Below are 22,628 nucleotides of genomic sequence, written 5' to 3' on the forward strand. Positions count from 1 at the left end.
TTATTCTGCAGTAGGTAGTATGTAGAGTCAAGAATCAAGATTATTAAAACATATTTCTTGCAAGAAACTTACCGGTAATCCTACTTCTAAACTTGCGAATTGTTGAAAGCATCACAATTAAGGAAAATAATAACTGTCTTAATAGCAAACAGCATACCTACATGCATTAATGGCATCTAATCAAAATAACAAGATACCTATATATACAAGACCTATACAATATACGCATTAATCAAAATTGCCAGAAGTATTTGCGTTGGGGTGACGTCAAACCCTGAACTATTAGCTATCGTACCTATATTGAGTTATAGCAATAAATCTCGATTAGTTATTACACAAGAGATGCATTTGTCTTTGTTGGCCGTGTGCGTATAGACTACTCATGCATCATATTTGTTCCTTTCTTTATTAAAAACTGAATAGTTTTTACGGACGTACTAACAAACTTTTACTATTATAATAACAACAAGGGCTGTTGCAAAACAATTCTTATTCAGACATACAAGCTTAATTTTTGCGGGAATAAAACGATTCCTCCCGAAAGTTTGCAACAGTTTGCCCAAGGCTTACACTGTGCCAATAAATATTATTTTAGTCCATTAGTTAAATTAAGTAAGATTTCCCCCTGTACCGTGTTATTTGTCATATACATTGGGGACGCTGAGTTAGGGCCAACCTTGCGGTTCACTCTCTTCATCTTGCCAGCTATAAATTTTAATTTTGATAATATGCGACGCGAGTTTGTCTCCGATAAATTCTGCAATTATTTAACCGTTTATTATGATATTTATGGGTGATGAGAATGGTAATAAATAGCGAACAAATTCAGTCACAGATTGAAAGTAAACTCAATATATAATTGGTGCTAATTTTAAACTTTTCTTCAAATTAGGCATGAGTATTTTAAATAGGTACCTAGTAGAATAGTCTTGTATAGAAAGCCCTAGTTAGGAATATATTTGCATTTAAAGTATTAAACTTCTTTAAATTTATTTTTAGTTATTTGTCAGGTCTAACAAATAAACCACGATTCAACATTTATATTTCAAGACGGCTTAAAGAAGAGTTATTTTAGTAGAAAACAATACGAAAATCAGCTATTTATTTACTATTTAATTAACAATAGTATTAAGTCATTACAAAACAATAGGGAAACCGCATTGTAGATCAGGGCGCCCACGCGCCACCACAGCCTAGGTGGTTTATGGCGACCCTACGCACGAAATAATATTGCTATAGCCTATAGAGAATATAGTTTCTTCACTCACCATATGCTTATTATTTGTGCAGTATTTTTTAATCTTAACAATGGACATGCCATGAATGTTTGTTATATTATGCGTTAACAAAAAAAATGTATCATGACTTTTGCAAAGCTGTGGGTAACTGTTTAAAACAAAATTTAAAATCACGCAAAATAAATTGCAAAAGAAATAACTTAATTTTTGACCAACACAAATAACTGTAATTCAATTTTCACATCGATATCGTGACCATCGATACAGATATAATTTGCGGCCTAATTAAAAAGGAAAGTACATAAACTCCAGGCGGGTATAAACCATACGGGCATCCAGCTAAATTATTTAACATCTTCATTCCCTGTGGCGCACGCAGGTTGCATGCCGGCACGGACGTAAGACACATAACCTTTGCATAAAGTTACTACAACATCATGTATTTGCAAGTATAAAACGTCCACAAGACAATGTATCATTTTTTCAACTAAATTGTGGCTTAGCGAGGCGCTGTGGAAGTTTGCATAATACTCGCTTGTTTACTTTATTACAAATGGAACGCTTATAAATATGAAGGTTATAATTAATATAAACTGTGGTTTCCGGGATTGATTAAAAATGTGCAATTTGTGTCATAACATAACAAGAGAAATAAAGTTATATAAACTAAACTACAACTATGATCTAAATTCTAAACATTGTAATGTTTTAATAATGAAAGCAATAAAGCACACTAATATACTTATAAGGATAAAACTGTATTTATTAATATTAAAGATCTTAAGGTAAACGGGTGGAGAGCCTGCAATTCCGCGATAAGGCAGCCCCGACCCCACCTTTTGGGGGGGGGGGCGCCTTAAGAGCGGCCATACTTCAAACTGCGTTTAACTTAGATAGCTAGTTTGATACATTGCTCCCATTATTGCATATCAAAGGTTTTGATAAGGCTCCGTATGATGAAGTGCGAGCTATATTTCCTTTTTTACTTACGCATTTTGAAGGTGTGATTGCTGTTTGTTTTTACATAATGAATGAATGAATGAATGAATGAATGAATGAAAGCTTTATTGTACACACCAAAATAATGAAATAACAATAAGTAAAATATACAACAAATTGCACAATAGGCGACCTTATGGCTACAGAGCCATCTCTTCCAGGTAACCCAACCAAGGAAAACAGTAACAAAGAAAGAATACAAGTAGGTGGTGCATACCAAAGCAATATATATAATAATAATATAGTAATACTAAGAAAGTAGGAATATAAATAATACATAATTTACAACAATAAAGAAAATAATATATATAATATATAATAAAATAAATAAATACAGATAAGAGAAAGAATATATAAAGTCATCACTTAATTAGGGACATGTGGTAATCAAAGAGCATGTTTTTGAAAACATCAATGGATCTAGCTTTGCGTATGGCTATTGGTAATTGATTCCATAGTCTAATAGCTTTGACAGTGAATGAGGTGTTAACAAATTTTGTTTTATGTATAGGTACATTAAGGAGGCAAGTATCGTTCGATCTCAAATTCAACCCATGATTACGAGCGTATTCAAAATTATTTTTTAAATAGGGCGGGGTTCTGGGATCGAATAAAATTCCAAACAGTAGATGCAGCACATGAGCATCCCGGCGATATCTGATAGGCAGCCATTTCAGCCTGTGACGATAAGCGGAGACGTGGTCAAACTTGCGCAATCCAAAGATAAAACGGATGCACAAGTTCTGAAATCGCTCAAGCTTGTCAAGCTGGATTCCAGTTAGGTCACAGAAACTGACATCAGCGTAGTCGAGGATGGGAAGAAGGAGTGATTGCGCTAACAAAATTTTGGTCGGAATCGGAAGAAAGTTTCGTAATCGCTTAAGGGAGTGGTATGCCGCAAATAACTTTTTACTAACATGTTTCATGTGCTCATGCCAGGAAAGTGTAGAATCTATATGGACACCTAGGTTTTTAACAGACTGACTGAAAGGGATTTTAGTGTCGTCAACGTAAACAGATGGTAAATTATCCCATACAATTTTAGACATAAACTGCGGACTTCCAATAATAATAGTTTGCGTTTTGTGGGGATTAATTTTAAGGCCATACAGCTTGCTCCACCTAACGATAAAATCGAGATCAGTATTAGTTGAGTGAATGGCTGCAGGCAAATCCGACAAAGGAGAATGTGTGTAAATCTGGAGATCATCAGCATACATGTGGTACCGGGATGAAATGTTGCTCGTAATGGAGTTAATGAAAAGTGAGAAAAGAAGAGGAGAGAGGACACCGCCTTGTGGTACACCTGCAGTCAGATAACTCCAAGATGAGATAGACTCGTCTAGCTTTATCCTCTGCCGGCGACCATGCAAAAAGCTACGAAACCACTCTAACACCGACGCAGATATGTTAATAGAACGCAGCACACTCAAAAGTACGTCATAGTCAATACAGTTAAATGCATTACTAAAATCTAGTAATGTTAGTATCGTGAGCTGCTTATTATCCATACCTAACCGAATGTCATCAGTTATTTTTACTAAAGCAGTAGCCGTACTATGCCCGGGGCGGAAACCGGATTGTAGAGGATTGAGTATGGAGTTGGAGTTTAGGAAAATACTTAATTGGTGATGGATAAGTTTTTCGAGAACTTTGGAGAGGAAAGGGAGAATGGATATAGGACGGTAATCAGACAGTGAGCTAGCATTCGATTTCTTTGGAAGTGGGATAACATTGGCGTCTTTCCAAACTTCAGGGAATGTGCTGGATGAAATAGAGTGGTTAAGGATGTTGGTGATTGTAGGAAGGATGATGTCAAGGATAGGAACGATCATAGCACGGCTAATATTGTCACAACCGACAGCTTTAGAAGATATGGATAATATGTTCTTCTTAACATCGCATTCGGTGAAAGGTGAGATGTTAAAAGGGTTTACAGGAGAATAAGGTAAGGATGAAAGGAAATTAAGGGTAGCCTGTTTATCGACACTGTCAAATAGGACAGGAGGAGTGGAAAAGTGTGCATTTAACTGGTCGATATTCAGGTTCGTAGATGACACTTTAGGTTGTTTGCCTACTCCAATCGTTTTAAGAAATTTCCACACAAAACATGGATCACCATTTTCAATGGATGAATGAATATGGCGGCGCTGTGCATCCCGGCACACAGTATTGCAACGATTCCTCAGTCTTACATACCTCTCCCTCGCCTCATCAGAAGGACACGATTTTAATTGAGATTTGGCTTGGTTTTTTAAATTCAGTTGCGATTTAATTTCCTCAGTGAGCCAAGGTGCAGGCAAGTGTTTTAGCTTCACCGGGCGTGCTGGAGCGTGAATGTCGTAGAGCTGCGTAAGAAAGGAGTTAAATAGCATTACTTTTTCGTTAAGGTTTTCACAGCATTGTACTGCATTCCAATCCATCTTAATCGCATCAGCACAGAGACCTTCATGATTCATACGACCAAAATTTCGCTGCATAGCAATTTGGGGCTTGGATTTAGGGGGACGGAGTTTGTAGGAAAGGAAAATAAGATTGTGATAGGAGAAGGCATCTGCTGCACACTGTCCATGCTTAGAGATAAAGTCTAAGTTGGATACGATCATAAGGTCAAGCAAGGAAGGTGCACAGTTAGGGAAATAATGCGTGGGATTAAGAGGGAGGATGTGAAGATTATAGGAGTCCACAATAGATAATAGTTTATTAGAGCGAGAGTCATTTTTTAGCAAGCAGGTATTGAAGTCACCCATAATTATGGTGTGACTGTAAGAAGGAGAAAGATTAAGAAGGAGATCATCAAAGGTAGGAAAATAGTCTATTGAAGAGGAAGGACTATAGATAACGCCTAATAGAATTTTTGTGTGGGAAATGCAGACCTCTAGGAAAAGGTATTCGACCGTGGCTGCAGGTGTGGGTTCTGGCGAAGAGCTGATAATAGTGAACGGCATGTGATTGCGTAGATAGATAGCGACACCTCCTCCGCCCCTGCAGGCACGATCGTTACGTATCAGATGGAAACCGGGTAAAGAGTAACAGGAGGAAGGTAAGGAGGGCTTCAGCCAGGTTTCGGATACAAGGATAGCTTGGACATTACTCGACTCGAATGAGGCTAAAAAATCAGTATAATGTGCCGGAATGCTCTGTGCGTTAATATGTACCACATTAAAAGTTTTAGAGGTTGAAGGAAAATTATTATTAAGTGTCGTATTAAGAGGAATATAGGACGTACTGCTGAGAAAACTTTCCATTGAACAGTCAGAGACAGATGGTAATGACACGAACTCGTCGCTCATAATGCTCTCGTTGGATGACATTATTATATATTACAAACCTATCAATAATAATAATTATATAAAAAAGAACAAATTAGATTAATTTTAAATAAATAAAAATAGACTACGGTCTACGATTAAATATATGCAGTATAATTAAATCAGTAAAAATGTATATTAAGCAATAATACGTACTAATAAAAAGTATAAGTATTACTATATAGTTTTAACAAATTAATATAATAATAAAATAATCAATAAATATTATGTATGCAATTTACCATAAACACCTTCCAGTATTTTTATACAGTGGTAACACCAAGATACAAAAGCACGAATTGAAATGACATATGACAAGTAATAAGTGACAGAAGATATATTAGTTTGTTTACAAGTTTAAATAAATTAGAAGGTAGTCTAAAGATAAATTAATATAATAAATATACGAAGGTACTGCGTAAGATATTCCATTATTATTTAATAAAGTATTGTACTATACGAAGACACAAAATAAAACTACACTTGTCTGTCACTTATCATAGCATATGTCGGCGAAACAAAAGCATAATTTAAACACAAATTAAAGATAGAAAAACAGAACAAATGGCGAGAATACATTATGAATTAAATGAAATATGAATTATATGAATGAAGAAATACATGATGATGAATAGAGACAAAGGAAAGAAAAAAAAAAAAAAAAAATATATTTACAGTATGCAAAAGTTATCGTACCAAACACCAACAATTTAAGACCATACACCATCATTGAATAAGCGAAGAAAATAGAAAAAGTTTGTAATAAAAAATAAAAATATAAAACTACTTATGCTTGGGAATTCTTCTGGATCTTGCCGTTTGTTGTGAAGAGGTCTTCTGATTATTGCCAATAGTAGCAGCAGGAGGTTGCATCTCAGTATCAATAGTATCAGGTTTTATTGAGTCTAAGTCAGCAATGGAATTAATCTGGTTGCGAACTCCATCAGATCCAATGACAAAAATAAAACCATTCCTTGTCCAGCACTTGGATATACCGAACCGTTTCCTTGCTGCTATGAAGAGGGCATGGCGAGCCTTTGTAAGGAATTCAGATACGGTAATATTAGTACCCTTGAATGCAGTCTTGGCTTGCCACACCTGGCTCCGTACCTGGATATCCTTAAATTTGACAAGAAGTGGCCGTGGTTTGTCTTCCTTCATCATCCCCATTCTATGGCATTGGCTAAACATTTGTGAAGTAACCTCAGGCATTTTAAGATGATCGGATATAACTTTGGAAACAACAACGCTTGAATTTTCATTCTTGGATTCTGGAATACCATGAATCAAAAGGTGTTTGCGCCTGCTCCGCATTTCTAGTTGGTCGTGCATTTGGGTTAGCAGCTGAATTTGAGATGTAAGGCAACTTAACGATGACAGCACAAATGTTCGAAAAACAGCAAAATCTGAAGAAATCTTACTGGTGGGACTTCCAGAGCCATTATTGCTACTTTGCAGCTCACGTTGAAATTCCTCCATTCTATATTTAAACATTTCGCTCATATCTGCTACAGTTTGTGCAATAGTTTCCATTTTGGAGGTTATGTTTAAACTTCTGAGTTGTATTTTCAATAGGTCTTGGTGAAAAGTGAAAGTGATTTTGTGAGACACTTACTGGATGGCAAAGGTAATTTTTAAAGCATATTATTTATGTAAACAACAATCGGAAACAAATTATTCATAAAACAAATCAAGAGCAAGAAAAAAGACGTATGCACTTTACACTACCCTCGAGTTGAAAAAAAAGGAATAAAGAAAATTGTATTTATTAATGGTATTTATTTATGGATAGACTTTGCTTGTTATTTATATTTACTGAAAGTAGGTATCTTTTTCATTCGGTCCAGTGCCAATAAATAATAAATAATTTGGAAAATCCAAAAGTGCACGCCTCATAATTTTTTTTAATAAATATTTATTAATTATTATTTTTGTTTATTTAATAACAATTAAACCACATCGAATCAGACCCTGAAAAATGAAAGGGTTCTATTCCTGAGCATACTCAAGCGTAAGAGAAAAAAAAAGACTCGATTAGTAAAGTATTTCGGTCGCTATCGTGTTAACAAGAAAAAGGATCCGCACATACAGACACACGGACGTCCAAGACAGAACTTTTTTAAACTGTTTTTTAACTAGTTTAAATAACAAAAATGACATCAAAAATATCATGAACGTTAAAAATAGTGTTTTTTCTTAATATGTGTGTGTATATATTATCTTACAAGTGCAATGTATGATACATAAAGACATTTTAAGTTTGAAAAATCAGATGTTTTGCGCGAAGTGACAGTAGTAGGGTAGACTGGGTACGGTTGAAACAATTTCACTTATAACGACCATAACTTTGCTCTTTATAACCCGAGCGATGAAAAATATATGTTAAATAAAAGAGCATGTATCTATCTACTAATAGGCGCTATGATTTTAGTTCCATGTGTATAATTTTAATAGTAGATCAAATTAAAAAAATAAATCCGATTTGTTTCAACCGTCCCCATACCAGGGGCGGTTGAAACAGTGATTGGGGTCAGTTGAAAAATATGCGAATAATACAAAATATAGCATTAAAATATGTTTTATTGATTGTTTATTTTAAATCTAACAATAATTAAGTAACTCTTTTACAATAAGGTCTGCTATCTAAATATGGTGACATACAAACAAGACAGAAGTACCTACTCCTCATCTTCTGATGATATCTCCTCTTGTATTTTTTTCTTTTTTGCTTCTTCGGTGTTACTTTTACATTTTCCTCCATCAAATTTCTTCTTTTTTCCTCTATCCAATCGCATCTTCACTTGCTTAGCTCTAGTTCGTTTCAATATTAATTCTTGCTCTTTTCTTATCTCTTCCTTATCTGGTGTGTCAGTGTAAATAGTAGACTTCCTGAGTTTTCGCCCTCTATTATTGTACCTCCTATTGTTATATCCTCTATTATATCCCATTTTTTTTTTCTTGCTCGCCAGAGTCATCTCGCATTCGAATTTACCTTAGAAGCGAATAATTGTGCTTTTCTGCCGCTTTTCGCAATGATCTCCGGTTTTCACCTCCTCATATGCGTCTTTGTACTTTGATAAGTCTATTTATCTTCCCGAAATCTCTCTAACACGTACTATCGGCATCTAAAAATACAAAAAATAATTAAAACAATGTTTCAACCGTACCCAAAAAAAATGTTTCAACCGTCCCCAACTCCTACTTTAGGTAAAATACAGTTATAGTAGGTAATTGTAACAACAATGATACACAAAAACTAGTCACAATGTCATATTCCACAAGATTCACTTCAAACAAAAACGCACACTTTATATTGTCACTTAAATAGAAACGCCAATAATTGGAAAAATCTCCAAGCAAAAATACTTACTTTTGTTCATAAAAACACAATAGGGTCTTATAAAATCAGCTGAAGCGCGCGGAGATCGACGCAACATTGTGGTTCGTGTTTAGAACAGTTGTGCGCTTCATTTTCCCCTTGGACCCCTAACCCCCCCACCAACGGTTTGCGAGATATTCGTGTTGTTTCAACCGTCCTTTGTTTCAATCGTACCCAGTCTACCCTACCCACCTCAACGCTTCGCTTATGAGGCGTGCAATAGGTACATAAAATAATTTGGAAAATCCAAAAGTGCACGCCTCATAATTTTTTTTTAATAAATATTTATTAATTATTATTTTTGTTTATTTAATAACAATTAAACCACATCGAATCAGACCCTGAAAAATGAAAGGGTTCTATTCCTGAGCATACTCAAGCGTAAGAGAAAAAAAAAAGTCTCGATTAGTAAAGTATTTCGGTCGCTATCGTGTTAACAAGAAAAAGGATCCGCACATACAGACACACGGACGTCCAAGACAGAACTTTTTTAAACTGTTTTTAACTAGTTTAAATAACAAAAATGACATCAAAAATATCATGAACGTTAAAAATAGTGTTTTTTCTTAATATGTGTGTGTATGTATTATCTTACAAGTGCAATGTATGATACATAAAGACATTTTAAGTTTGAAAAATCAGATGTTTTGCGCGAAGTGACAGTAGTACCCACCTCAACGCTTCGCTTATGAGGCGTGCAATACGAAAACAGAAATAAGAATTGTAAGTACCTATCGTTTCTTTACCTAATTTTAAGTTGAAATCCTATTTTTAATTTATACTCCACTACAGGTTTCGATACAAAGTAACATACCTGATATCGGATAATGAAATACAGTTTTGTAATGAATAACGTTTTATGTAAATTGAAACATTTGCTGTAAACAACGCAGCTAAGAATTCCCGCATATTCTTAACAAAATATAACAACCTGTACACATGAAAATGATGGTTACTCGAATTTAAAGTGCTACAAATTACAATAAACGGGTCGAGAACAGTCCTTTTACCTAACGATTGGGAATATTGTTTACGCATACACGATACTAATTGCTTCCACGCGGATTTCGATGTTTATCCGAAATGTATTTCGCATTGTGGATATAAAGCAGAGAAACGAATTGTAAACGTCACGCGCTCGCTCCCAATGTGACTACCGACAGCCAATCGATGTATGGCGATTGTAGGCGCAGATATTGTCACAGTTCAATTTAGTAAACGCTGCCTTTGTCCTTGCTTTGTGTGCGATACAATGACCTGCTTGTGGTATCCGAGTTTCTAAAATTTACTAATACGAGAAATACGCAAAGTACCTACAAATAAGTTGGTAATAAGCACATGTTATTTTGATCAATTTATTCGCCAAGAAGGTACCTCAATATAAACAACATAACTCCCTTTGTCGGCTTTAAGCAGCTGTATTTCAATTCAACGAGAATATCACTACGAAAAATAACATGTGTGAAAAAATTGTTCAAGTGTTTAAGTTAAGGGTAAAATATTTTACATGCTACTGCATTTCGTAAGTGGAGGTTAAAAAAATATTTTTTCCAACTTTCAACCCGGTGCGGATTCTCCATTCACAGTGGCCTCTATAAACGGTTGCATCTTAAAAACAATGATTGTTTACACATAGATAATACAAGTGTTTGTTTGCCCTTTGGTAGATACTATTATAAACAATCGAGCACGAACGTAAATACTAATAATCAATGTTACACGTGTGTACGAGGCTTCAACATTGAAAAGTATTCGAACGAATAATTTGCTTATTCGCGTTAAGCGCGCTAAAGCAATGAACAGATTAAACATCGTATTCAAATGAACACGCGATAATATATCGCACGTGCCCCCATGTGTATTAGCTGTATCCGACTAATGCCGGCTTTCGATATTCGGCGCTCGGTCGCGATTCCATATTTACGAGCGAGCCACTCGCATTAGACTGTCCACCGGTAGGTAAATTAGCACAGATGCTCGCCACTGTTACAGTGATTCATTCCAAATTGGCTTTTCAGCGGGAAAAAACAGCCAGCCGTTGCGGCGGAGGCTATCTAGGGATCGCAGCTAAATAGCTTTTAAAAGAGTTGCTCTTTTGTTTTTCTTACGACTAAATGCGGATGAAAATCCTCAAGATTTACCCCGAGTATTTTTACGAGTTACTATTTAAATACAATTAGAGAACACGAGAAATAAAACGATATGAATAACAATTAAAGAAGTTACAATGTAACAAATATGCAATTAAAATCAAGTAACAGAGGCTATAATGCCTTATGGGCGTTTCCTTGGTTGTAGGTTACGCCTTGTGATTATTATCTTGGTACACGTATAAACGCTACACTTAAACTTGCAGTAAAATAAAATGTGTATCTTATATGGTGCCAAAACTTTCTACGATGTAGATTTACGTACATGTTATGGGTTTCGCGATTTATAGGCGTTCATAAATTAGTCATATAAAATATATACGAAAGATCGCTTGTCCGATTCAGTCATCAAATTAATATCAATAAAATAATAAATATGATATAACGAGATAAAATCTGGAATGCCCTGAGCGATTCATTGCGGTTTCAGCTTATTTTTAATGAACTGCAAATGACAGGCCGTGAAATGCACAAATGTTGCATTTCCCAATAATGAACCAGCAAAATTACCTTTAGTATAAATAATCCGTGCCAAAGGGTGGGTTCGATGCGCCGCTACTGCAAATCAGCCCCCCCTCCCCCCTACCCGACTGTAACCCCCACCACGCGCTGTCGACGATAAATAAAATTCACGTTTTAACAATAAAATGCATTTTCCGCAAATGCTCCCAGTGAATTATTGTTCAGGCTTTACGAGCTTAAAATTATATGGGCATGTGAAATTTCCGATCCCGATAATGCATGCGCTCTGTATCGCGTTATATTTTCAATGATACAAACTATAATTTACTCAGAAATATGTGCGTAATAATTCGGGTCAATCGAGAGTACCTACCTACCATATAAATTATAAATCCATAGTCTCGCTATAATTGTATTGAAACTGCAATTCGGTTTATGCTATTTTTTACCCTAAACAAATAATTGGATAAAGTATATTTTACCATTGCATCAATTACTTCAAAAGCCATTACACAACCCACACCCTAACATCACGTCGGTACCCTAAAATAATTACCTATAAAATATCAAAGCATAAAAAACTATGTTTTATTTCTAACTAAAATAGATCATGCCGGCGGCTTGATGGAGAACCAATGGGCCCAGTCCCTCCGGCACAGATGGCGACACAAGCGCACAGATAGCAGAAAAATGAATTGTGGAATTCGATATTTGTCACTTGAATTATAACTCCCGACGGAGCTCGGACGTTCACTCTATACCGACACCTCGTTTTGATGATGTATTCCGACATCCATTATTGATCATTTTCTAACATATTTCGTTTTATAAAACACGAAAAACTAAACAAGCTTTTTGTTTTTACTGATAAACTAACACATCATAAAACTGTTCACCATATTTCCGCACTAAAATCTTGCTAGCGAATAATATCCAACCATTTTGTTTTATAATTAGATTTGAGTTAATTAGAAGTCGCTTAATTAACTATGGTTTAATTATGACTTTCATATTTTAGGTTAATTTTATTGTACATATTATATTGTATAGTAAACCCAGTAGCCTAGATATTATCTACTAATATATTTCATTTGCCTTTAAAGTATTTACCTAAGATAAAAAAAAGTTATAAAATTATTTTCATACTAAAATTATTTTAAGCGCTATAAAATACAAACGCGTGACTATACATAACTTATTCCAGTGGCAAAATTTATTGGACCAGTTAATAACACATTGTCCTATCAAGAAAACCAATTTGGGAGGTATTTGTAAACGTCAAATATGTTTGCGCACACCTATTTATTGCGAGCATCCCTCACGTGAAAGTAAATAACCGAGACACTGCGACAAAGTGAAAAGAGATACCGGGAAACCATAGCGAGTTATGCTTTAAATGCAATATATTAAACACCGAATGTAACCTTTACGCGGTAGATAATAAGAATTGTTTTTGTGTTATCCTCTATAATCCTAAGCTACTTTGTTCTAAGGCGTAAATATACAAGTGGAAAACTCAGTGCGCCACGTGCGAATGATATATAGCCGTCCCTTAATTAAAGAAGATTTTAATTGTATCGGATGTCTGTGAAAGCGAAAATAATGCACTCCTAAATTGGGGTTGGAGGTTCGAAATTTATATCCGAGAGTCGTTCGAAATATTGCCTTGCGTGTTTTACCTATCTTTTATGTATTGGCGCCAATACGCAGAGAGTTATTTAGCTCATTAATTATTGCCCATTGTTTAACGCGAAAATCGAATTAGTGTGATTTTCAATTTAGGCGCCGAATAAGCCAGTATTTTATAAATTAAATCGTATAAATTGCGTAAGCGCGGATTAGATTAAATCGCAATAAATAAACAAAACTCCATTTAACAAAAGTTGAAACGCAGTTAATCCAGTAAATTCATTTCGCGTAGAAGGCAAGCTGCTGCCAGCTTAAAATATCTTTCTTAATTACAAAAGCCTTTGTTGAACGTATCTGATCTATGTAAACAGGCGGGGCGAATGTTTTAAATAGCAGCCCAACAAATAGGTTCCGGTCGGGCGAAATAAGCAAAACGCCTTAATGAAACAAAATTTAAAGGGTTTTGTGAGGGTCGATAAACTATACGAATTCCTTAATTTAATCGAGAAGTGTAAACGGTAATTATTCATTGAACAGTTAATTATATGTATGCAAACCCCGAGTAAGAACGCGCGGGATTCCAAATGGGTCCTTGTGATGATCTGATAATATTATTTACCCGCTATCGCATTCGACAATCGTATTCGAATTTCCCGATGTCGTTAGCAATGTAACTATCCTGTACGGATCGTCGCGTAGTTCATTTGGCGCACAATAGAGAGACCGGTCCCGCCTCGCGACACCGGATAAATTGAGTCGGGCCTCTGGCGCCCTCTCGCGGAAAATTAGGGAAAATCGATTTAAATATCTTAAATGACGGCCTGTCTTAGTAAGAATTAACCCTCTCGTTCTTGAGTGAAACTTTTAAGCTAACTTTCTAATTTTAATGTTATGTGACGCGTTGCTTTTAATTGCTATGATTGTATTTCGTAATTACCTACTCTATAATTTATTCAAATAACAAAATACTTCACTAATTTTCTAGCACATGAGAATAAAAACTTCCTTAAACTATTTCCTTTACTATTACCATCACATACACAATAAACAATATCGTAACCACGTATATAGTCCAACCTAATAAAACCGGGCTGTATTTCGTCTTAATGTAAAAGAATTACTTCCTGATGTTCACCGCTGATTTTCCTCTTGTCGAGATTTAAGCTCAACGCAAACGGGAAAAAGGCGGGCTCGATGGTAATGCGTACGAGGTCGGAAGGTACGCAACCTTTCTAATTAACAATTTGCTCAACACTCTATGAGGTGCTACTTGATTATTTTATGAGCTCCGCCCTTCTTTCAATGTCCTGGTATATAATCCTTATTAAACCATTGAATACAATCGGTTTGGCGTTTATTTTCTTGTTCTTATATGAACAAAGATTGCTAGATTGTAATAAAATAAAATTGGTTACAGATCGTTGCACTTCCGACAGTATTATTGCAGAATTCTGTAGAAGATAGAGACAGACCCTAAAGAATGTTTCAGACTCGACAGATAAAAAATATTTATCAATCGTGTACCTAATAAGTTTATTGAATAAATCAAGCGCAAATATTTATCGATGGGGACGCAGCGATGGGGTCAAAATTTATTGAAATTGGAGAAGGCGGATACATAGGTAAAATACATACACTGACATGGCTAGCAATCAGACAAATTGGCTCCGATGTGCCCCCAAACCGAATTAATCTAATAAACTCACGTAAGATTTCTTTGCTAAACCACTTACACTAAAATTATGAGACAATTTAGGGGATACTACCTAGTTTGTTGTTATTGCAGGCGTTTTGTTAAATTCGCAAAACAATAACTTAAAAACACTTGAAATTCTTAATCTATGAAAAAGTTTTCAAGTACTTATAACAATTAATATGTGTGTTTCTAATCGTATTTCACACAGAATTTACCACCGACAGTAAAGATACCTAATAATACCTAAGCTTCTTTCCATCAAAATATAGAGCATAGACTTTAGACAACTACCTTTAACAGAATCTTTAATTCAAACCTATTTAAATTATCTTTTATTTAATATTAAAATTATTCTTAAACTAGAAATTGTGCTCTACAATTTAATAGAATCGAAAATAGTTTATATAAAAAATAGATTTCTTCAGTATGTACGTCGCGACTCGCGTGAACGCAAATGATTACCGTATCTATTGATCGCATAAGCACACATTATTAGTTACAATAAAAGCGATATCATTTAACCTATTTATATGAGTATTCTTAAATAAGACGAATACATTCGCCCCAAGAACGAGTGTGCATGAATAAATATCCTGCAAATCCACCTTTAAACTAACAGTATGGGGGAATACGTTTTTGCCTCTTTCCAAGTAAACGATGCTTAAGATATTTATTACGGGATGAGTTTTTTATACAAAACGCTTTGCATTGTGTTTACTTAGTAAGGTACCATATTTAATTCACAGATGGCACGTATAATTAATTTGTATGTGTTGAATATGAGATATAAATACACATTGTCCATAAAAGTCAATAACCTTTAGAATAACAACTGCTTACTTCTTTTTCTTTGGAAGTTCTTATCCTCAATATTATATGTGATAATATAGCTATTATTTAAAATATAGTTAGTATATATAAACTAATAAACTAATTTATTAAATGTAAATTATTCAAAATTCACAACTCAGTTATAAAATATTTGGTTTTAACTGTTATACATATACCTATTAAAATTTTAGTATTTCTCAACCTAAACAATGCTTGTAAGCTTTTTATACTTATTTTGAATTTTCTTGATTTAAAAAGTTTGGAAAAAACTGCACATAAAGACAAAGACCTCATAATATTAAATTGTTAAATTCACATTGAATTGACAAAGGGAAATAACTAAAATTTTTGTCAAAGAAGATATTCGTGAGTCTATTGGTTATATTAAAAGCCCATGTTAACCGTAGTGACTCCACCCTTCGTAAAGGGAAGGAAGCCAAATCCAATAGTAGGAAAAACTGATTATCTAATTAGAAGAAAACCGCCACAAGAGTCTCAACTGCAAGCTAATCACAAATTAATGAGAGCTTGTACTCGGGTGTCGTAGCGCGATGATAATTCTGCGCCCTGCTGTGCAAAGAACCTCATCAATTATGGTGGAGCCACCCCCGACTGAGCCCTGAAGGCAGTGCACCCCTTTGTCACAATCTAGTGGTATCTACCGTTCCTAAGATTTATTTAGTGTCTGTATCACTAGTGGAATAGTCCATTCACTGATTGGTTCATAGCATTAACCTTAACTACATTACCATTTATTTAAGTGAACATTTAAGCTTTCTGCTTTCCAAACAGAGTATATTGGCCAATTGGCGCTTAATTCCTCTCATATATGAGAGGCAATATATTGCAGCTCTAAAGTAAATCATATAAAGATACATACACTGTATCATATCTATAGATCGTTCAATAAACAAGAAAGGCAAATTCAATGTATTCAAATTGAAACATTGTAACTGCTTATTCTAGAATGAATCAATCAGATGAATATTTTATTGGCCACAACTGTTTACGCAAGGACCTGATGATCGATGTAAGATGGCAGTAATATACAACAGATACAGATCATTGTTCATTTTGAGTCTGTGTGCCAAAGCCATTAAATAGTTGTTGTAGCGGCACTAAACACTTCCGTCCCAAACCACAGCTGATTTGTTGGCCCGTCCGCGTCGGTGCGAGAGTTACAGCGTGATGTTTTAACTTTTAACCATTCGGTAACATATGGTATATTATTGTTCTATCAAATGTTTAATTAATACTCACTGTTTTATAGCCATAAAATTATTCAAATCAAAAGTAAAGAGAAATGTATAGGCTAAATATTTGATGGTTTAGATGCCGTTGTTTGTACTTTATTTAGCAGTTTGTAATTTGAGCGGTATCGCCCCAAACTGGCTCACGTTGTTATGCCATGAATATAAATCGTGATAAATTCCTCTGGCGCGGGAGTGAGGGGCGCGGGGTGAGGAAGCGCAGCCTCCAGGGGATTTTTCTTAAAAATAACTTTTGCTCAGGCAATTCGGCGGAGCCGCGGGATTTATGTAAAGGTGGTGTCACCCCTGTAATTAGTTTTTAACTAGTTGTGATAAGGGTATACTTTATGCGCTGTCACTGATAAGTTGCCAGCTTTGAATTCGAAACGAAAAACATTCAAACAAATAACAATCCGAGGATTGTGCAACTTTCTCCACGCAATTCCCAACAAAAGATATGATGTCACAATATTTTTATTGTTCTTATATTTTTTGCATATTCGACCCGTCATATCATACGATGATTTACGCCTTGTCGGCAAAAAATAACGAGAAAGTTCTTCTACGAAACTTCTTTTATTGTTGGAGAAAGTTGCGTAAAAAAACTTAAGGTGCTTAGAAAAAAGCAATTTCCTAGCTCAGGTGTGTGAGATGTTCTTTATCTAACTTTGCATCCGAGCGGCTTTATTTATGGGAGAATATTTTTTCCAAGTTTTGAACATTTTATTACATCGCACCGCGGGTTTACTTTTGTTACAACTCAACGCATACAACGCTAGAACAATTACTGTTTTGTAAACCACTTTTTTAAACGTGCTACCTGTGTTTGCACTCATAAACATCAAAGCTTATCTGTGATTTACTGTTACTCGTATTCAAAGTATCATAAAATATTAAAAAACGTTTACAACGGTACAGCAAAAATCACTTAAAAATAAACTCCATCTACTTTTAATGGGGAATATAATTTGAAATACTCTTTATAGCTTCCATAATGTAACCAAGTGGGACAAAAAATGGTTGTCACCGTCTGGCGTAGTACATTAACATAAAGGGTGTGAGGTAAGGAGGTTTTATCAGAAGGGCCTTTCCTGAGGGAGGGCCAAATAATGTGATATTGCTCGTTTGTGCGAAGCCCTATTTATCTATTAAAAACGCGAGATTTACGAGCCAGTATAGAAACCTTGAGGAAGTTTTTATGTTGTTCCTCTAAGCTAATATACGAAATTGATGTGTATTATTATTTTAATAGTACGCATAGAATATAATGAATGGTATTTCCTGATGACAGGTTTTTTGTATCGCTATTGTAAGTAAATTGTTGAACATGAGTGCTAAGAGATGATAATAACGTAGCAATTATAGATAAGTGAACGTAGCTGAGCTTGCGCGTAAAGTTTTCATACCTTATTATAAGAGCTATATTTGGATTATTAAATAAGTTAACGGTGTTGGAGGTCTGAAGTATCTAATGTTTTGTCAGATCCAACTTCAGTCACGAGAGTCACGATTCCGCGTGAATATCCATACTCATGGGTTTTAAATATTAACTATCGTAAGTCGTTTTAGGAAATTTCCAATAGATAAGGAACAGTTAGTCAGTAATGAACGTCTCGAATAGTCATACGAGTTGTTAAGATAATCTGACTTTTAGTAAATGGTCATTTTGCCAAGTTCTCCGTACTAATAACGCGGTCTATAAAATTTAAGATTTGTTTCACCGCGAATTATTGCTGAATTAATTTTTATCGTTGAAACATTGCATTGCAGTTACTAATATCTTTCAACAAACAATATCTAAAGATCAGTACAACAATGAAAATACAATAGGTTTATAATATGTTATTTCGTACAAATTAAAGCATAAACACAAAACTTAAAGCCTCGAGGCCGTGTTAAATTTCGAACACACATAATTCTCTGTATTATACATTTGTATAGGTTTAATATGAACTGGGAATATTGGCTCGAAACAGTGCTAAATTCACATTGGACAGACGATAGCGTGGAATTATCTGCCATTATTTGTCATCGGATGAACAATGCCCTCGCCGGCTCTATCTTACTATATTTGTCACCAATTATAATTACGAAAAATTAACTGCGTATTTTATACCGAGAGGATAATGCTGAAATATGTTTCCTTGGTATTGTGTTTCAGCGCATTATGTTAATTACATAAAAGAATTAGTTTCAATCTATGTTTTGCAATTATTTTATGGAACTTCTAATTATAATAATGTGTTTCTAAGGTTTAATATGTTTCAAAGATTAAATATTTAATAATCGGAATAATATATTATAAAATATGGAGAGCAATGATAAACAATACTAAACAAAAAAAAGCTGTAACAATCGATTAGAAAATAGAAATAAGCGCTTTTAACTAATATACCACTGTAACTATGAACAGAAGCAAATTAAAATAATATTCCTACCTACTTTTTGAAACTACTAATATTAAAAGATCCATTTAATATATTTATTTTCATTGTTGCGTTCACATTTAATAAACTGACAGATGTTTCACACAGTAGATATTTGTTCTCATTCGGGTACGGGAGTCAATAAACAAGGAATGAAGACCTCCTAGCGGGGAGAAATTCCCTACAATACTTGATGCTGTGTATTCTATTCAGCAAAACACGATTTATACCATAATACTGTCAAATTAAATAATTATTGCCTAATATATTAAATTAAGACGAAGGTATAATATAGGTAGAATATCTTTGCTTAAATATATCTACCTAACTATTTTGACTATGTAGGTAGTTACAATAAAATTTAATTGAAATGTGGAAAAAATAATACATTTAAATTGATTCTTTCCATCTCTCTATAAATTTTCTTGTCTTTTGGTGCGTATTATAAAACTCGCCGTGTTCGAATTTTATCAGACTAATTACCTGAAACAAACGAAAAGACATTCATTAATATAAATAGGTAGGTATTAAAAATCCTGCTTTACAACAAATATTTTACTTTATAAGTAGATAGGTATCCTTCATCGTTTATTTTTTAAAACAAATGTTTAGGTTAAATAACAAACTTAACTTTAGTTAAATAATTACTGACTCTACATTTTATCGTCGAAATTTTTTTATAATTTTTAATAATACAAATGGCTTTAGTTACTGATACGGCAACAGATGTAAAAATAATTAAATATAAAGTAGGTACCAACTAAAATACACTTTTCATAGACAAACCTACCCACAAAAATTTTGTAGTAAGTAGATATTATTCAACTCTACATATTATTATCTTTATTGTTTTTTTTTTATCTAGGTATAGAAAACTTAGGATGGCCTTATTATAAATCTTTTTTTTAAATTGACCTCATTTTAATTTGATTCATAAAATAGAAGTTTGCGCATCACGCACACATAAACTACGAACTTTGGCACTCTCCACAATAAATCAAGGGGTGTTATACGCCATGTTTCATGAATGTATGCGATCTCTATCACTCGTTCATCAATAATCATAATACCATCTCGTTCTAACGGCCGGAGAGTCCGGGGGAGGGGTCGCTGTCTAGTCGTGACGTATTACTCGGTCGGCGGTCGGTCAGGTCAGTATGCTGCACTGTTGCGTAAAATATCACCCCGTCTTCTTTATTAACTCAAATATCATACAAACACAAGCCATAAATAATCTAAAGTCCAACCTTTACAAACTGCAGTAGGTATGTGTATAAATAATAAAAAAGATGCGGAAACGTTAATGAGGAGCGCGATGTGAATATCGATATCGACATAGCTCTAATTACTAGCCATGCCAGCGATATAATGTATGCCGAGTAGGTTTTCAATGCAAATCGCAAGTTCGATTCGAGAATAGACAATGCGAATACTAGTTTATGGGACCACCCACACTCTTTTGATAGGTTCGTTAGGGAACTGGACGATGAACATTGTTGATAAAAATATATACGTAGCTACTGTTCAGATTGTACAAAGTTTAGAGAAAAGATAAGTATGAAACAATGGTTCATATTTATGATGAAACTCCCGTGTAATCGGCATCACACCTCGACATTAGCATTTCACAGTCTAGTCATTTGTAAAAGCGAGTGATGGCCTACGCGTGATCGGACTGCTAATGAATCGAAATGGTAACTAACGCGATGAATGGCTATGGTGCAATGGTAGTTCAATAAATTACACATTTACTTTTTATTCACACCAAATAAATCGTTTTTTTTTTTAAGTTAAGTAATAGGTGAAATTAATGTATTGTTTTATCAACCACTTTATAATTTAATTCATTACACACACTTATTTGTATCGACTAATTCGTTGTCCGCTCGGATATCACGTCCTCCCGGGACATCTTATTGGACTGCAATAAATACAGCGTTATCTTTCGATATCAACCACGAAGCACACAGCTCGACGCCGCAACCAACCCTCACTTTAATGAATTACACAATGAACTCTCATCTAAATACAGAAAAAAGCTTTTAAAGGCACATATCAAAAATGCCCACAAAGCCTACTAAGACAGGCCTCACAGATTTATAGCACTCCCTTTGTTAAATCACGTAATCTCCACGCGGTGCCACGATACAAATGGAGGTAAATGAAAATAAATGTAGTTCCTCATTCTAATGCTCACCTACCTATTTATGTTACCAAAACATAAATATACCCGAATGGTAATCTATTACAAAAATTACCTATTAAATCACATTTAAAAGATATAAACCATTGTTAAGGTTATGTGCGTCCACAAAAAAAATGTTTGTCGGTCAAGTGGATGTAATTTGTTGCTCTCAGGGTGGCATGGGTTTCACTGGATGTTTTATTTATAAAGAATACAAATACATACATAGATTTACTTTTGTACCTATTTTTGGTTTTGTATGGTGATCTATTGGTAGGTAATGCTTATATGTAGATATAAAGGTGTGATTTAATAAGAAACTTTCCTGTCTATATTATGTTTAAAATATGAATTTATTCATATGAATTGTAAAACAAAGTATTATCCTAATTCACTTGATTATAAAAGCTGATATAATACGTATTAAGCCAGCTTTGTCAAATACTTAGTTAACAGTATTAAATCATGTCTTAAAACGTGGGCGAGGATCGAATTCAAATTAATGATTATTTATCACTTATGTTTCGACTACTTATCGTTATATTTTGTCGCTCTAGGTCGGAGCCATTTTGGGCAATTTCCGGTTTTTATTCTGTATAATATCATCAAGTACGTATAAAATTCAATGTATGTTCAAAACACGTTTCTATGATGTGAATAATAAATAGTCAATCACTTTAAAATATATTATACAGTAGCGAGTTATTTTCATTCGTAAAAAAGTATTTTTATTGGATAACAGGATTCTGTCTTAACATCTAAAATTAAGTTATTTAAGTTATATATATGTAATTACATTTTTAATAAACTAACACGAGTTCGCATTAACATAAAATGAACAAAACGTATAAATATTTCAAAGTGCTTACCTACTTTAAAAAATAAATAACTATCGTATTATCCAGTTATCGATAAACACAAAGGTAATCATCGCATCACTAGACAAACGCTCTCGGGTGCGAGCCTACAAATCATACTGATAGCATCTTCTACAAATTTGAATCGGATCTTATTTATGATTTGCCTTTTTCACGGCTACATTTTGGGAAAACTCAAATATAAATCACTGATA

The 22,628-nt window shown here is 34.3% G+C and overlaps 2 protein-coding genes across 3 annotated transcripts in view; both read right to left on the reverse strand.

The window, feature by feature from the left end:
* Positions 1 to 22,628, reverse strand: part of LOC149908417 (homeotic protein ultrabithorax) — a 117,269-nt gene that overhangs the window by 69,701 nt on the left and 24,940 nt on the right. The window lies entirely within an intron of this gene.
* LOC149908419 (uncharacterized) lies at positions 5,686 to 7,282 on the reverse strand. The gene has a single exon (XM_090101875.1). It carries the CDS (start codon positions 7,079 to 7,081, stop codon positions 6,332 to 6,334), a length of 750 nt encoding a protein of 249 aa, XP_089958001.1. The 5' UTR covers positions 7,082 to 7,282; the 3' UTR covers positions 5,686 to 6,331.

Source organism: Colias eurytheme, chromosome 5, assembly GCF_061535395.1.
Source record: "Colias eurytheme isolate Ceu_HAF_F1 chromosome 5, ilColEury1 Martin Lab GWU primary, whole genome shotgun sequence".
NCBI classification, from domain to species: domain Eukaryota; kingdom Metazoa; phylum Arthropoda; class Insecta; order Lepidoptera; family Pieridae; genus Colias; species Colias eurytheme.

Coding starts and splice junctions, on each gene's coding strand:
- LOC149908419 (XM_090101875.1), bottom strand. CDS start 7,081: ATGGAAACTATTGCACAAACTGTAGCAGATATGAGCGAAATGTTTAAA.